This window comes from Mytilus edulis, chromosome 1 (assembly GCF_963676685.1).
Source record: "Mytilus edulis chromosome 1, xbMytEdul2.2, whole genome shotgun sequence".
Lineage (NCBI taxonomy): Eukaryota > Metazoa > Mollusca > Bivalvia > Mytilida > Mytilidae > Mytilus > Mytilus edulis.
This window is the reverse complement of record NC_092344.1, coordinates 59,047,647-59,062,700: the sequence shown is the minus strand read 5'-3', so window position 1 is coordinate 59,062,700 and position 15,054 is coordinate 59,047,647. Positions and strand designations below refer to the sequence as shown.

The window sequence follows — 15,054 nt, the reverse complement described above, 5'->3', positions numbered from 1 at the left end:
ACTTTATGTATAAAATAGTGTTGATTAAAAATTACTCCATTCCAGGTTCTTTTGTTTTCAATACAATAAATTTTACAAAAAATTAACAAGTTCCTGGTTCAATCAAATACCAATAGTATATGTCACATGTAGTTTTGGATATAGTAAGAAAACCAGTAGGAGTTTAAACAGAAAGATTTTGAATGCAGAGATAACCGAGTGAGTTGACAGTGCACCTCATAATCACCATAACTTGATCATTTAACAATACCAAGACTATAGAAATCATGGCCAAAAATATGGCTTTTGTGTCCTAGTTTTTATTAATGAAGAGTAAAAATTCAGACTTACATTTAAACACTAAGTATTATGATGGAAATCTACATAAATATATTATTTTTTTCTCTGTCTTTTAGGTACAGGTTGCACGCATTCAGGTAAATCTCGGATATATAAAATACATTACAGCGTTACCGATATTGCCAATGGTAATTGGAATTTTAGGTGGTCTCCTTGTTGTGGCTGTTGTTTTAGGTTCAGCATTAGTTTGTGTATCTAGACGCAAGAGGAAAATAGCAGAGAAAAACTTCCAAATGGAGTTAGTAAATATGGAAGATAAAATCAGAGAAACCAGTAGAGAGGGTAAATTGAAAATGCTTTATATGTAATATTACTTATATTTGCATATTTATATATATGTCTTTGAAATTGTCAGATAACAATTTTATACAACTGTTAAAAGACAAAAAAATATTGTGTCAGTCTGTCCATCAATTCAACCACATAACATCAAGCATGCAGTAACAAATCCTTACCAATTTTTACATGTAAAATTTTTTTGTAAGGTTTCGGGATATTACTTGCAAACTTTATATTTTTGATGATTTTGGATTAGCCATTCCAAAGTTACTGAACTTTTATAATTGAATAAACGAAGCAGTTTTATGCCCCGATTTAGAGGCATTATGTTTTTCTGTCTGTTTGTCCCGCTTCAGGTTAAAGGTTTAGGTCAAGGTAGTATTTGGTGAAGTTGAAGTCCAATCAACTTAAAACTTAGTACACATGTGATATGATCTTTCTAATTGTAATAATGCCAAATTAGAGTTCTGACCCCCTATTTCAATGTCCATTGAACATAGAAAATGATATTGCCTGTTGGGCACCTGTATTCTATGGACACATTCTTGTTTTAAATGTCTTAAAAAAACTCAGGCATACTTTCAAAAACCTTGTGAGTTTTTCTGTTTACACACTGTTCTATTCATTTATTGCAAACCCAATGAAAGTTTACCATAGATTCACCTGATAGTTACCTATCCATTCAAACTTTTGGCAGTTCTATTGTCCCATTGAACAAATACAACACCTATTTTTCTCTGTGTAGGTTATTCACTAGGACCTTTAAATTTCTTCTAAGAGAAATCTACCACTCATTGATTAATCTACCTGAGTAAAAATTTATCTGCTAAATAGATGGAAATATCATGTTAACCATTAAAAAACAAAATCAAGTTATCAAAGTGCAAGGTGATAATATAAAGCATATGTTACTTACAATCAAATAAGACTTCATTGCTATTTTGATAATCCAGCTAAAAATTTCTGTTCATATTTTTATTGTAAAGAGTCAATTGACAGGTGAGAGGTAGTATTTTTTGTTAAAATTTTCATGTCAGTCTTACCCTTACCATGAACAGTTGTCAACTGGATGTAATTAGAATTTTCCTAAATTCTGATTGAAATGGTATTTTAAAATAATTTTACATTTATTAATGAACTGAAAATATTTATTTCAGAATTTGCTGATGCTCAAATGACTATTCGAGACATTAAATCCGATTTAGTAACATCACGAGTGCCGTACTGTAATTACCAGTCATATGCCTTCCATCAACTGTTCCCTAACCAAGATATGGACACACATCCAATTCTATTTGAACCAATGGTAAGTAGCATGTGCTCATAGGTAGCTATTTATTTGCCAAAGTTTTTTGAAAATTTTACAAAACCACAAAATCGATTATTCACAAAAATACAAAATTTCTTCAATCCATGAAAATTGGTACTAATAAGAATAAATGAATCTAACAGTACATACTTCTATTATCTTTATTTGTAGGTAACAGACGACAACAGAAGGAAAGTACAGAAAGCTATGGATATGTTTGACAAGCTTATGACTAATAAACTCTTTATGAAATCACTCGTGCAAACATTAGAAAGTCAGAATAAACTCACACCACAAGACAAGTAAGACTATTATAGAGAACTTTTTTTATTTTTTTTAAACTATGCAAATTTAGAAAAAGGTTTGATACAGAATTTTATTGAAAGGTGAATAGCAGGTTATGAAAAAACCGACATGAAAAAACATCGGACATTCAAAAGTTTTTCATGCAAAGATATTTTTTAAAGATTACTCACTGAAGTACATTACAGAATTTATCTGAAAGTTTTCATGTAAAAACACAATTGATCTTTTACAAAAAATTGAATCAAATCATGTAAAAACATAAATACTGAGATAATAAAATAAGGAGATGTTATAATGTTATAAGTATGATTGCCAATGAGACGTTACTATCCACCAAAATTCAAATGCAGTGGATGAAAGCATTCATAGGCAACCTATACAATAGCCTTCAACAATGAGAAAAACACAAACCGTATGGTAAGCTATAAAAGACTGCAACAAAAATATGAAACAATTTAAATAAGAAAAATATAGGCCAAATAAATTTGATACAAAACAATTAAAGAAAAAAAACCCAAATATAACAGACATGAACCAACAACAACCACAACCACTGGCACTACAAACATAAGAGTTTATTTAAAAGTTCACCTAAATTACTGAAATATGTTACATTAAAGGTGTTCATTTTAAAACTTTTTTTTTAATTAAATAAAATATTTAAGTTTATCAGATGTATTTAGTCTGAAACTTAGTATCAGGTTTTCAGCATATTGGTACTTTCAAGTATGACCAGCAAGTCCCAAGCTTTTTGTCAAGGGACTCACCTACAAAAAGGCTTCGTATTGTGTTAAGCAGCTTATATTCTACAATATCAATATGATGAAAATTTGATAAAAGTCTATAGGAGATGCCACACTTACATAATATAATATCAGTTGACATCTTTAACTAACCCACAGTATGAACTGCCTGACTAACTGGATGTTTTTATCTCCAAAGCTAAAAAAGTGATTAAATTATGATCAATAATAAAAAAAAAATGAATAACTCAAGACAGCCATTTGTTTGTTTTTCCAAGTACCAGTAGATTTTTTAAAAAGTCGTATTTTTTTTTTGACAGAGCCATGTTTGCTTCATTACTGTCAGTCTGTTTGATTGGAAACATGAAACTTTTCTATCAGTAAGTATACATTTAAATGGATATTTGTAGCAAATTTAAAAAGAAAAGAACTCTGAAAAATTTAAAGACCCTGGTATACTGAAATCAGTCTATATACTGATAGATTATGGAATTGAAATTCATGTTATTATGTAATATTAGCAAAAACAGATTGCCACACTCCTAGTTCCCCCTAAAAGACGATAAAAGAACATGCATTCAGGCTAGGGTAATATTGAAATTTATTTTTCTTTCCCAGTATTATATTACAAATTTTGTAAATTGGTAATGTTTTATCGATTTAAAGAAGAGTTGTAGCCAGTTAATTTCATTTTAATTTGATATTTATGGATTTTTAACCGGATTTTTGTGACAAAAATGTCGGTTATTGATTTGGGGATGTACGGCGGGCGGGCGGGCGGCCGGGCGGCCGGGCGGCAATCAAATGTTGTCCGTGCATTAACTCATGAACCGTTCAACCAAAGCTTTTAAAATTTTAATATGTTGTTACTGACAACTAAATGAAGGTCAAGTTCAATAATGGCGATTTTGACTTTTACCGTTCAGGAGTTATGGTTCTTGAAAGATTGAAAAATGGAGTTTCCAGATGAACTGTTCTACCAAAGCTTCCCAAATTTTAATATGTTGTTAACGATGACAAAATGGAGGTCAAGTTCAATAATGACGATTTTGACTTTTACGGTTCAGGAGTTATGGTTCTTGAAAGTTTGAAAAATTGAGTTTCCAGTCGTGTCCGTGCATTTACGCATGAACTGTTCAACCAAAGCTTTTAAAATTTTAATATATTGTTACTGATGACAAAATGGAGGTCAAGTTCAATAATGACGATTTTGACTTTTACCGTTCAGGAGTTATGGTTCTTGAAAGATCGTAAAATGGTGTTTCCATTCACGTTGTTGCATTTACTAATGAACCATTCAATCTAAGCTTTTCAAATTTTAATATGTTGATACTGACTACAAAATGGAGGTCAAATTTGATATTGACGATTTTCACTTTCAGCATTCATCAGTTATGGTTCTTGTGATATTGCCAGGACACAAATAAATGTTAATAAATCCGGTTTGCTGTCGTTGTGACAGCCTCTTGTAATGTGTGTAATACACTATCCGTGGTGTTAAAAAGCATTTTTTCAACAAATTTAATTATATATGTTCTGTTTTCAACATGAGGATTATAATTTATATGTTGTTGTTTTTTCAGATTGATTAATAGTTTACTCATAGACATGATAAAATCAGCAACCAAAAAGCAACAAAAAGTTCTTTTCAGAAGGTAATTAACTTTGATAGTTTCTTACTTTATAATATTGTAATTCTATCAATTGAAGTGGTGATTGTGTGGTAGGGTTGATTCTAATCAAATTTATGATTTTCATTGATGATACATTATAAAATTCATAAAAAAAAAAAAAACACTATGTCGAATCCAGAAATATTATTTATTTCTTTCAAAAATTTAAGCAGAATACATGTCCCTCAGAGATATGACAACATGCATCAACCAAAAATTTTAATGTTATCTCAATTAAATGTACTAAAAATTTAGTAGGTAGTTTTTGATGAAGTTGAAGTCCAATCAACTTGAAACTTAGTACAAATGTTCCCTATGATATGATCTTTTTAATTTTAATGCCTAATTATATTTTTTACCCATTTTCACGGTCCATTGAACATGGAAAATGATAGTGCGAGTGGGGCATCCGTGTACTTTGGACACATTCTTGTTTAGTCTGTGTGTCCATTTCGTCCGTTTGTTTGTTTGTTAATTGTTCATTCCTTCTTTTGTCTATTTGTTTGTCCGTCTGTTTGTTTGTGTTTGTTCATCTGTCTTGTTTAGGTTAAATTTTTTGGTCAAGGTAGATTTTGATGAAGTTGAAGTCCAAACAACTTGAAACTGTGTACACACATGTTCCCTATGATATGCCAAACTAGAGTTTTTTCACAGTCTACTGAACATAAAAAAATGATAGTGCATGATGGGCATCCAAGTACTATCAACACATTCTTGTTAATAGTCTTCAATGATTATTATTTATGCCTCAAATGTTTTGTCTTGAGTGTTCTTTGTGCAGGTTATACTAGAAACATGTTTCTTTGTTTCGGGTTCTTACATTTATAGGTTTGAAGTTAACCTAATTGTTTGCAATAATGAATTGTAGATTAAGTCAATTTACAAGAGTATAGAGGTTTTCACATGAATGAGGAAACATATTGTATTTGTATGCCAATTTATTTACAGCATTAAGAATAGAGCCCCTCCCCCTAAATCCCCTTGAATGACAGTGTAAATAATGTGTTGGAATCAAGACCAAATTCAGAACCAATGCAGAATTTAGTATGTGACATACTCTGTTTGGAATGCTGTTCAGAAACCAGTGAATACAGTTGGTAGTTAAAAAAAACTACATGTTTGGGGAAAGAACCACAGTTTTAAATGTTTAGTTTTTCATATTACACAATACATCATTTGTCTGAAAATAATATCTGCCAAACTCTGAAAAAATGCTTTCCTTAATTGTTGCAATTAGTAAAAAAAAATATGAACATATGTTTATCAATTAAGACATACATAAAATGCTTCTTCATATTGTAGATTCGAGTCAATTACACAGAGACTTGTGGTACACTGGTTGGCATTATCATTGTTTGATCACTTGAAGGTAATTTCTAATATTTTGTTACTGAAGATCATACATTAAATAATAATAATGATAATAATGATTTATTTTATTATAGTGTCACATATTTGATCAAACATATATATATACACAATTAAAGGTTTCTTTTTAGTGCTGCTATGTTCACTTTTGTAACAGTGTCATCAGTATTGGGTAAATACTTTAAAAATTAAATTGTTAACAGGATGTATATGTATATTGTATTGTGGATTCATTTTATGCCTGATAGATGGGTTGCTGTCTATTTGGATAATTTCTCATCAGAATTTATACACAATAATATGTTGGTCCAGTCATTTCAGTAAAAACAAATATATATGAAAAAAATGATTTTACTTTACAGAAAAATGGAGGTATGCAGCTGTTTATGTTGTACAAAGCCACACAAACTGTGATAGAAAAAGCTCCTATCGATGCTGTAACAATTCTTTGTAAAAACACACTCGCTGAAGAAAGACTACTGAAAAACAGGGTGGAACATGAAATATTGGTATATTACATTTATTCTATATCTATGTTTTGAATTGATTATAAGTCAATCATGAAGTGTACACAAAAAATGCAATATTTTTCCAATTTTAACCCTTGGTATACAGGTGTGAATCTAGCCAATTTGAAAGGGTGTTTTAACCCCAGAACACCATGAAAGTTTACATATGAAACATTTTCTTTTTTCTTGTGACAAAAAGTTCTTGTTATGTTTGAAAATGTTGGTAGAATGAATACAGTTTCTATATGCACATTTTGTTTTTATAAAGAAGCTCTTTTTTACATGTACACAAATTATGTGAAACTTTTAGATTTAATTGTTTTCATTTTGGAAAAATACATCAGGTTTATAACAATTCGCCTTTTCAGAATCTAATGCATTCTGGGTAATATTTTCAAAAGCGTTCACCAAAGCATCATGATTGGTTAAACACGTCCTAAACAATGGAAATTCAACCAATGACGTGACGTTATTTTTATTTTGGGGTACAAACAATTGAATTACCCACAGTCCTTTAGTTTCTGAAACGGCCAATTAAAGCTTTATATGGAAAAATATCTTTATATATTTGGTTATTCTGTTTAAAAGCTGCAGATATTTATCATTTTCTTATCTTTCCACTAGTAAGAAAGATTATTCTAAAATGAAAGTCATGTTTTGCCCACCATGGTGATATTCAATATATAAAGTTTCAATTTCCTGTTATAGACTTTAGATATTGACCTGAATGGAAACAGTGACCAGAGGATACCAGTTATTGTCCTAGATTGTGACACAATAACACAGGTCAAAAAGAAATGTTGTACAGCTATATACAAAAACCAACCAGCATCAGAAATACCCACCCCAGATGAACTGGAATTAGGTGTGTATTCCATACTGTTATTGCATTGTGTTGGATTATGATATCTTTGCAGAGAGTATTTGGTGGGGCCATGATGGTGCACCCAACTCTGATATTAATTGACTAGAATTTTCAGTTTTCTTTACAAGCACTCAGGCTAATTACTTCACATTGAGAATTGGGTAACCAAGGAAAAAATTGTGGGTTAATTTAATTTTTTGACTTGCACCTTTTTAAATGTTTAACAGCTTCAGGTAACTGGTATAGTAAGTAGTCCTTAATGAGTTATCAGACCATTAAAAGAACAAGGATATATTCTTATGGAAGGCCATATGTACAAAAATATCTGAAATTCTTAATTTTCATCTTTTTATCTTAATAAATCTGTACCTAAAATAAAAAATAACCACGATGGGGAAATAATTTAGCAACCCTTAACATTGGAACAGTGGGAGGTCTTAAGCAAATAATTGTAACTAATTGCTGATAAAAGTGAAACTATTTGTAAAGATTTATGCAATTGGTGATTAATTAGGAACAGAAATAGACCAGAAATTCATACAATTGATGAACAGCTAGGTATTCATGTGGTTGAATTAAAATGCGATTATTTGTGATCTATCGAAAAACCTGATTTAGTTCCTATAATGATTTTAATGTTTACAGAATGGCATGCTGGGAAAAGTGGAAAATTGACATTACAGGACATTGATAACATCAGTGACCGTAGCAACGGAATGATACGTCTGAATACCCTTAAACATTACATGGTGAAGAATGGAAGTGTAATGGCCCTGATGTATAAAGAATCATCAGGTCCAGATGATGACATATATGGTAAGAATTTGTAATGATCAATGCTCCTATAAATGAGATAGAAAAAAATGGTATCTTTATTTTGTATGCCCCATCTTAAAATTATTTATGAGAAACCGTATTGTGTACATACATAAATTGGCCATGGAACCTAAAGTGTGCATGTTTGTAAATATAGCATGAATAGATAGACAAAATTTATATAACATTGATGTATTCTCCGTGTATTCTTCATATTAATATTTATACCCCACGCAACAAAGTTGTGGAGGGTATAATGTTTTTGACCCGTCCGTCCGTCAGTCAGTCCGTCAGTCCTGTTTCTTGTCATCGCAACTTCTCTCAAACCACACAACAGAATTTCACGAAACCTTTTCAGATAATAAGGACATGCTATGTATTTGTGCATATCGACGGGAGATTGCGATTCAATTTTTTTTCTAGGAGTTACGCCCCTTTGAACTTATTTCCTTTAATGTACTACTGCAACAGTTTGTCATCGCAACTCCTCTCAAACCACACTACAGAATTTCACGAAACCTTTTCAGATAATAAGGACAAACTATGTAGTTGTGCATATTGACGGGAAATTGCGATTCAATTTTTTTTCTAGGAGTTACACCCCTTTGAACTTATTTACTTTAATGTACTACTGCAACAGTTTGTCATCGCAACTCCTCTCAAACCACACAACAGAATTTCACGAAACCTTTTCCGATAATAAGGACATACTATGTAGTTGTGCATATCGACGGGAAATTGCGATTCAATTTTTTTTCTAGGAGTTACGCCCCTTTGAACTTATTTCCTTTAATGTACTACTGCAACAGTTTGTCATCGCAACTCCTCTCAAACCACACAACAGAATTTCACCAAACCTTTTCAGATAATAAGGACATACTATGTAGTTGTGCATATCGATGGGAAATTGCAATTCAATTTTTTTTCTAGGAGTTACGCCCCTTTGAACTTATTTACTTTAATGTATTACTGCAACAGTTTGTCATCGCAACTCCTCTCAAACCACACAACAGAATTTCACGAAACCTTTTCAGATAATAAGGACATACTATGTAGTTGTGCATATCGACGGGAAATTGCGATTCAATTTTTTTTCTAGGAGTTACGCCCCTTTGAACTTATTTCCTTTAATTTACTACTGCAACAGTTTGTCATCGCAACTCCTCTCAAACCACACAACAGAATTTCATGAAACTTTGTAGATAATAAGGACATACTATGTAGATGTGCATATCAACAGGAAATTACGGTTCAATTTTTTTTCTAGGAGTTATGCCCCTTTGAACTTATTTGCCTCAATGTACTTCTGCAACAGTTTGTCATCTCAACTCCTCTGAAAACACACTACAGAATTTCATGAAATTTTGTAGATAATAAGGACATACTATGTATATTGACAGGAAATTATTATTCAATATTTTTTCTTATACAATTTTTTTTTCTTATACTTATTTAATTTCTCCAATGACAATGTGGGGACGTGGGGTATGTGAGCGTGCTCACTAAGGTTCTTTAATTATTTTAAGTATCTAGTTTAATTGAACACATTACACAGAGAAAAACTACAATTTCAATACCCTTGAAAATTGAAACTGCTTAACCCAATTACAAGAAAATTGGTAAGGAGAAATTGAGTCTGCTGTAAGAAGATTTTTCTTTCTTTCCTCCTTTTAAAATAAGTTTTACTTATGTATGTGGCCTATTTTAGTGAATCAAGGGGGTACTATTGCTGCTGATGATATAGAAGATATGGGTAAGATTTGATATGCATGCTTCTTTGGTCATGCTTTAAGATCTGTGAATGAATTAAATTGAATGTATTTAGGAGACTTGCATTGTCTTAATGAAAGTCATGCTTAGATCTATTATTTCTATATGAGTATGTGAGATCTTCAGTTGGAAATAACACAAACTCTTGTATAGATGAACCAAGCTTGTATAAATGGCTGTAAAAATACACACACTTGAAACTTTTCATTCTGGTGATAAGGGAGGTTTAAGGGAGATAACTGTTTTAATGTATGGAATATATACCGGTAGTCAGTTTCATCAATGTTTCTAAGTATAAATGTGAAACTGAACTCATACCAGTGATTTTTTCAAGAGTTATTTCCCTTAACAAAAGGTTTGCTAGTAAAGAATATAATGAATAGTTATAATTGAAAAAACAGGGCCTTAACTTTCATGAATGGAATTTGCTATTTTGCCTCGTCAATTTCTTTAGCTATAATTTCTTTCTTTTGTCAGTTCAGTGCATGAGACAAGTATGGATAAAAACACTCATAAGTGACTGAGTCATACCTTCATTGATGACTTATAACTTTGGTAACGGAACAGTGTTTCTTTTTCAATACTTCCCAAGAGTCATATACAGCATGAATGACTGTAAATGGATGTATAATTATATCAAACCCTTAACTTTTAGCTGTATTCCTGTGGACATAAGGTAACTGATAAAGCTGTTATTTACATGACCAAATTACTGCAAAGAAACTAATCTTTGCCTATTTTGTCTGAGTAAAAAATAAAGTGAATTGTCTTGAATATCGAACTTGGTTCCTTATGTAAATGAAAACATGAGGAAAATAAAAAAAATTCGAATACAACTTGCTGCAAAATTGCCAGATAATTAAATGCTAAAAAATCTAAAAATTTGTTGGTTAACAGTTTTGTCTGTAAAATGTGTGGGACTAGGTGATATTTTACAGAGTGGCTGTTTTATGCATTAATGAATGGTTGCATGTACACGTTTCTTTTTTCCTTCAGTTCCTAATTCCTTTTTAGCGCACCTGGCCTAAAGGGGTTTGATCTTGGCATTGATCTATATCATGTATATTTGTACTGTTTATGATTTTGCTGTTTGAAGTATACAGTATAACATCTGACATTATGATGTTGGAGAACAAATTATGTCATTTCAACTGACTAGCACTGGTACTTTGAAGTTAGTTGAATCCATATTTATTATTTGAATTATGACAAATATAAAGTAGGTAATGATAAGTAACAGCAATTGATGATTCATAGCTTCATTTGAATTATCATTTATTGAAGTCATGGCCCGACTTGATGTCAGCTTATGATATTACGAAATATCAAGTCTTTTAAATTAAACCTATAATTATGCTTTCAATCATCTTTTTAAATGTTGAGGGTGAGTGTCAATGTAAATTAAAAAACTTGATATTTCAATAAATCATAAGCCTAGAAATTTCAAGGAAAATACAAATAACTGATCAGATAACGATGATCTGGTTATTGGTAACAGATAACAGATAACAGATAATATTCAGACACTATATTAATAGTGTGGCACTATCAATCCATCATTCTGCCTCTCAAGAAGGGGCAATTAACTATTGAAAAAATCTTAAAGAAATAAGAATTTTGAAATATTTTACTAAATAAAATTGAGAATGGAAATGGGGAATGTGCCAAAGAGACAACAACCCGACCATAGAAAAAAACAACAGCAGAAGGTCACCAACAGGTCTTCAATGTAGCGAGAAATTCCCGCACCTGGAGGCGTCCTTCAACTGGCCCCATGCAATTGTATTAGGATGTAAGAAAGATTGGGATTAATAAGTAAAATATTACTGTAAAACCTATGGAAAGGATAGAGGTTACCAATATTATGGTAAAGGTGAAAGATCTGTAATAGTTTATTGAAGATTTATAATTACCAATCAATGTCATTCATCGTTTTTATTTATCTCTAGAAAATAATTATTTTTGGTTACAACAACTTAAAGGTAAATAAAAGTGTGTAAAAAGAGTTTTCTCACTCATTTTAACTCTTTAACAAGATTTTTGACTAACAAACTGAAGTTTTGAAAACTGTTTCACTTTTAGCCATTGCACACTTTGTTGAGCATTTCTACAAGATACTGTATCTTTTTTTCTTGCTGATAGATTCTTTTGCTAGTTGTAGTTTGTAATAGAAAATCCATAAATTTATGTTCCTTTTGTCTTTGATATTACAGAAATATATGTGATTCAAGAAAAAATATCAATATTTATAATTAAACATCATGAATTTTTCATCATGTAGACATCTGGGTGAAGTTTCTGAATTTACAATAGCTTGTTTTAGTGTGGCTGTACTGAAGGATGTACGTTAGTCAGATGATAAAACTGACTATAACAAACACATTATGGATTTGAACATTTAGCTCTAATTTACCTTTAACTAAGGTTGTATAAGCTCCTTTAACTCGAAAGGAAAAGAAAAAAATTGATGCTTTCTGTAACAATAACGTTATCTTATCGATGATTTTATTTAATTAATTACATTTGATATACTTTTTTTAATAGTGAAAGTGTGCAGGTCTTTCAAAGTGTCAAAAAAGAGAGATGTTAAAAAAAAAAAAAAAAATTAAAAACCCTGGAAGCATTCGAAAATTTCCAACTTTTTGCTTGATTAAAAAGTCCATTATTATATGTATCCCTGGTCCTATTTAAGCCATATTTCAGATAAGTTTGACATTTCTTTTTAAATAATGCTTTGCTCTTATATTAACTGTACATTTATATCAGGGAAATAATGTTTTAACTTTTAAAAAAAAACCTAGTTTCAACTTTTTTTGTAAAATTCAAAACTTTTAACCATAATAATACAGTGCTAAACATGCACACACATAAAGTTGAGGTTTAAAGAATTGAGAGTAGAGGAATATCATAAATCCTGAGATCCAGATCATGAGCTTACAGCCTTAATGTAATAGATATAGGAAGATGTGGTATAAGTGCCAATGAGACAACTCTCCATCCAAGTCACAATTTATAAAAGTAAACCATTATAGGTCAAGCTATGGTCTACAACACAGAGCCTTGTCTCACACTGAACAGCAAGCTATAAGGGGCCCCAAAAATTACTAGACGTGTAAAACCATTGAAATGGGGAAACCAATCTATATAAAAAGAGAGAAATGAGAAACGCTTTTGAACCACATAATAAGACGACAACCACTGCACATGACTTCGGTCAGGTGCAAACAATTGCAGCGGTATAATAAACGTTTAAATGGTACCAAACCTTCTTTTGGCTGTCAAAAAATTACACGGTTTTTCATATAACATAGTAAACACGTAACTGAAACTTGATTGACTTTATCCTATATTTCTGTTAGTTTTCCCCACCTTTTCTCATATTTCAAGCAGGTAAATGTGGCATCACATCCCATGACCTTGTATATAGGAAATGACCCCCTGAGGTTTTTTAGTGTTAACTGAACATCTGTATAGTATGATTTTTAAGTTTGTTGCTTGTTTTATGTGTAAAATTAAGAATATTATTTTATCCTTTGAACTATTTACAAAGCAATATTTTATCGACTAAGCTAGATTATTTTTTAATGCTTATGAATACTAACAATACTTTGCAAAATCATCTACTGGTTAAGAACTTGTGTTTGCTGTTCAAATTCAAAATCATAACATTTTCAGGAATGCATCAAAATTATTGATACTTAAAGATAAGAACGTAATTGTGATTTTTATTTAGATACATAATAGGATCAAAGTACAAGTTTCTGTTAAAAAAAAGTTGCCTTTACAATTTTGTCAAATAAATATAGAACTATATGAAAGATAGATAACAAAAATAATGTTTTGAATGTTTTGATATTGCATGGTATATGTAATTGTATTTTTAAAATTTAAAAATACTATGAAATATATTAAAATTTTTTTTAGTATGTAGCCTATGAAAAGACATAGAGAGAATACAAAATACATAGGAAAAGTAACGATCACAATGCAACAATAAGTAATCAAATTAATCATATTTATAATTGTGGTTTTTTTCTTTAGAGAACCAACATGTACAAGGAATGGTTCCTACAAGTACAGACCATGTCAAACTATTGATGCCAGAGACAGCAGCAGACAATCAGGATCTCAAATGGCATTTGGTTAGTGTACTAGTGTATCATTATAATGATCAAAAATCGGAACATAGACCAAAATCACAGGTTATGATGTTCCGTTACAAATGCATTATTAAAACTAGATATCATAATCTATACAAGGAAGTTTGGTAAATAATTTTTTATACTTTGCCAAAATAGAGTTTATACATTTTTATTATTTTAAAAATTATAGTAAAAAGAACTAGCCACCAGGGCAAGCTTTGCAAATTCTTGTAAGCGCAGCATAGTTAAGTCCAACTTTGCTCAATAATCAAGCTTTTTCACATGTTCATACTGACATGAATATCTTAGATGAATCCCATGTTTCTCCCATCTTCCCATGATTTTTTGGTTAAATCTGCAATATTATTTATTTTCTAATGAAGGTCGCTTGTTCCAAAAACAATCGTGATGTAGAAAATTTTCCTGAGAAAGTAAGTTTTTCATTCCAGACCAGATCATTTGAAGATCTAAAAAGTTTGATTCTTTTAACAAAGTATCTAGTAATTCAAATTAAGCTTGAAGCATATTTCAAAAGTGAAAATTTGCATGCCACTGTTAAGGTTATGCAACTACTGCTTGCATTTAGGCATGAATAAAAAGGGTGATATAGCAATATTAATCAAAATTTGAACTAAACATGAAATGCTCTTTACGCTTTTGATGTAGGCCTTCTACACAACAAATCCAAATTTACCTGCTTTTTGGGGGTATTTTTAAGTATTGAGAAAAACCCCAGCATGCCATGTGTTCTGTTTTAAATTATTGGAGATCTGACAACTTCCTTAGAAGACAATCTCAACTAAGTTAAAAGAAAACAACCTCAATTAAGTTAAAGTACGACAATCCCAGTTTAGTTAAAAGTAGACAATCTTTATTTAGTTAAAAAGTAGACAATCTCAATTTAGTTTAAAGATTACAATCTCAATAGGTAAAAG

The 15,054-nt window shown here is 30.8% G+C and overlaps 1 protein-coding gene across 1 annotated transcript in view; it reads left to right on the top strand.

Moving 5' to 3' along the window:
* Nucleotides 1–15,054, top strand: part of LOC139514520 (plexin-A4-like) — a 192,242-nt gene that overhangs the window by 166,366 nt on the left and 10,822 nt on the right. The window contains exons 19-30 of the mRNA XM_071303881.1: nucleotides 396–621; nucleotides 1,776–1,924; nucleotides 2,099–2,229; nucleotides 3,297–3,356; nucleotides 4,560–4,631; nucleotides 5,952–6,018; nucleotides 6,380–6,526; nucleotides 7,235–7,391; nucleotides 8,037–8,207; nucleotides 9,916–9,960; nucleotides 14,019–14,119; nucleotides 14,503–14,550. Coding sequence (XP_071159982.1) covers nucleotides 396–621; nucleotides 1,776–1,924; nucleotides 2,099–2,229; nucleotides 3,297–3,356; nucleotides 4,560–4,631; nucleotides 5,952–6,018; nucleotides 6,380–6,526; nucleotides 7,235–7,391; nucleotides 8,037–8,207; nucleotides 9,916–9,960; nucleotides 14,019–14,119; nucleotides 14,503–14,550 — 1,374 coding nt within the window. The remainder of the gene's footprint in view (nucleotides 1–395; nucleotides 622–1,775; nucleotides 1,925–2,098; nucleotides 2,230–3,296; nucleotides 3,357–4,559; nucleotides 4,632–5,951; nucleotides 6,019–6,379; nucleotides 6,527–7,234; nucleotides 7,392–8,036; nucleotides 8,208–9,915; nucleotides 9,961–14,018; nucleotides 14,120–14,502; nucleotides 14,551–15,054) is intronic.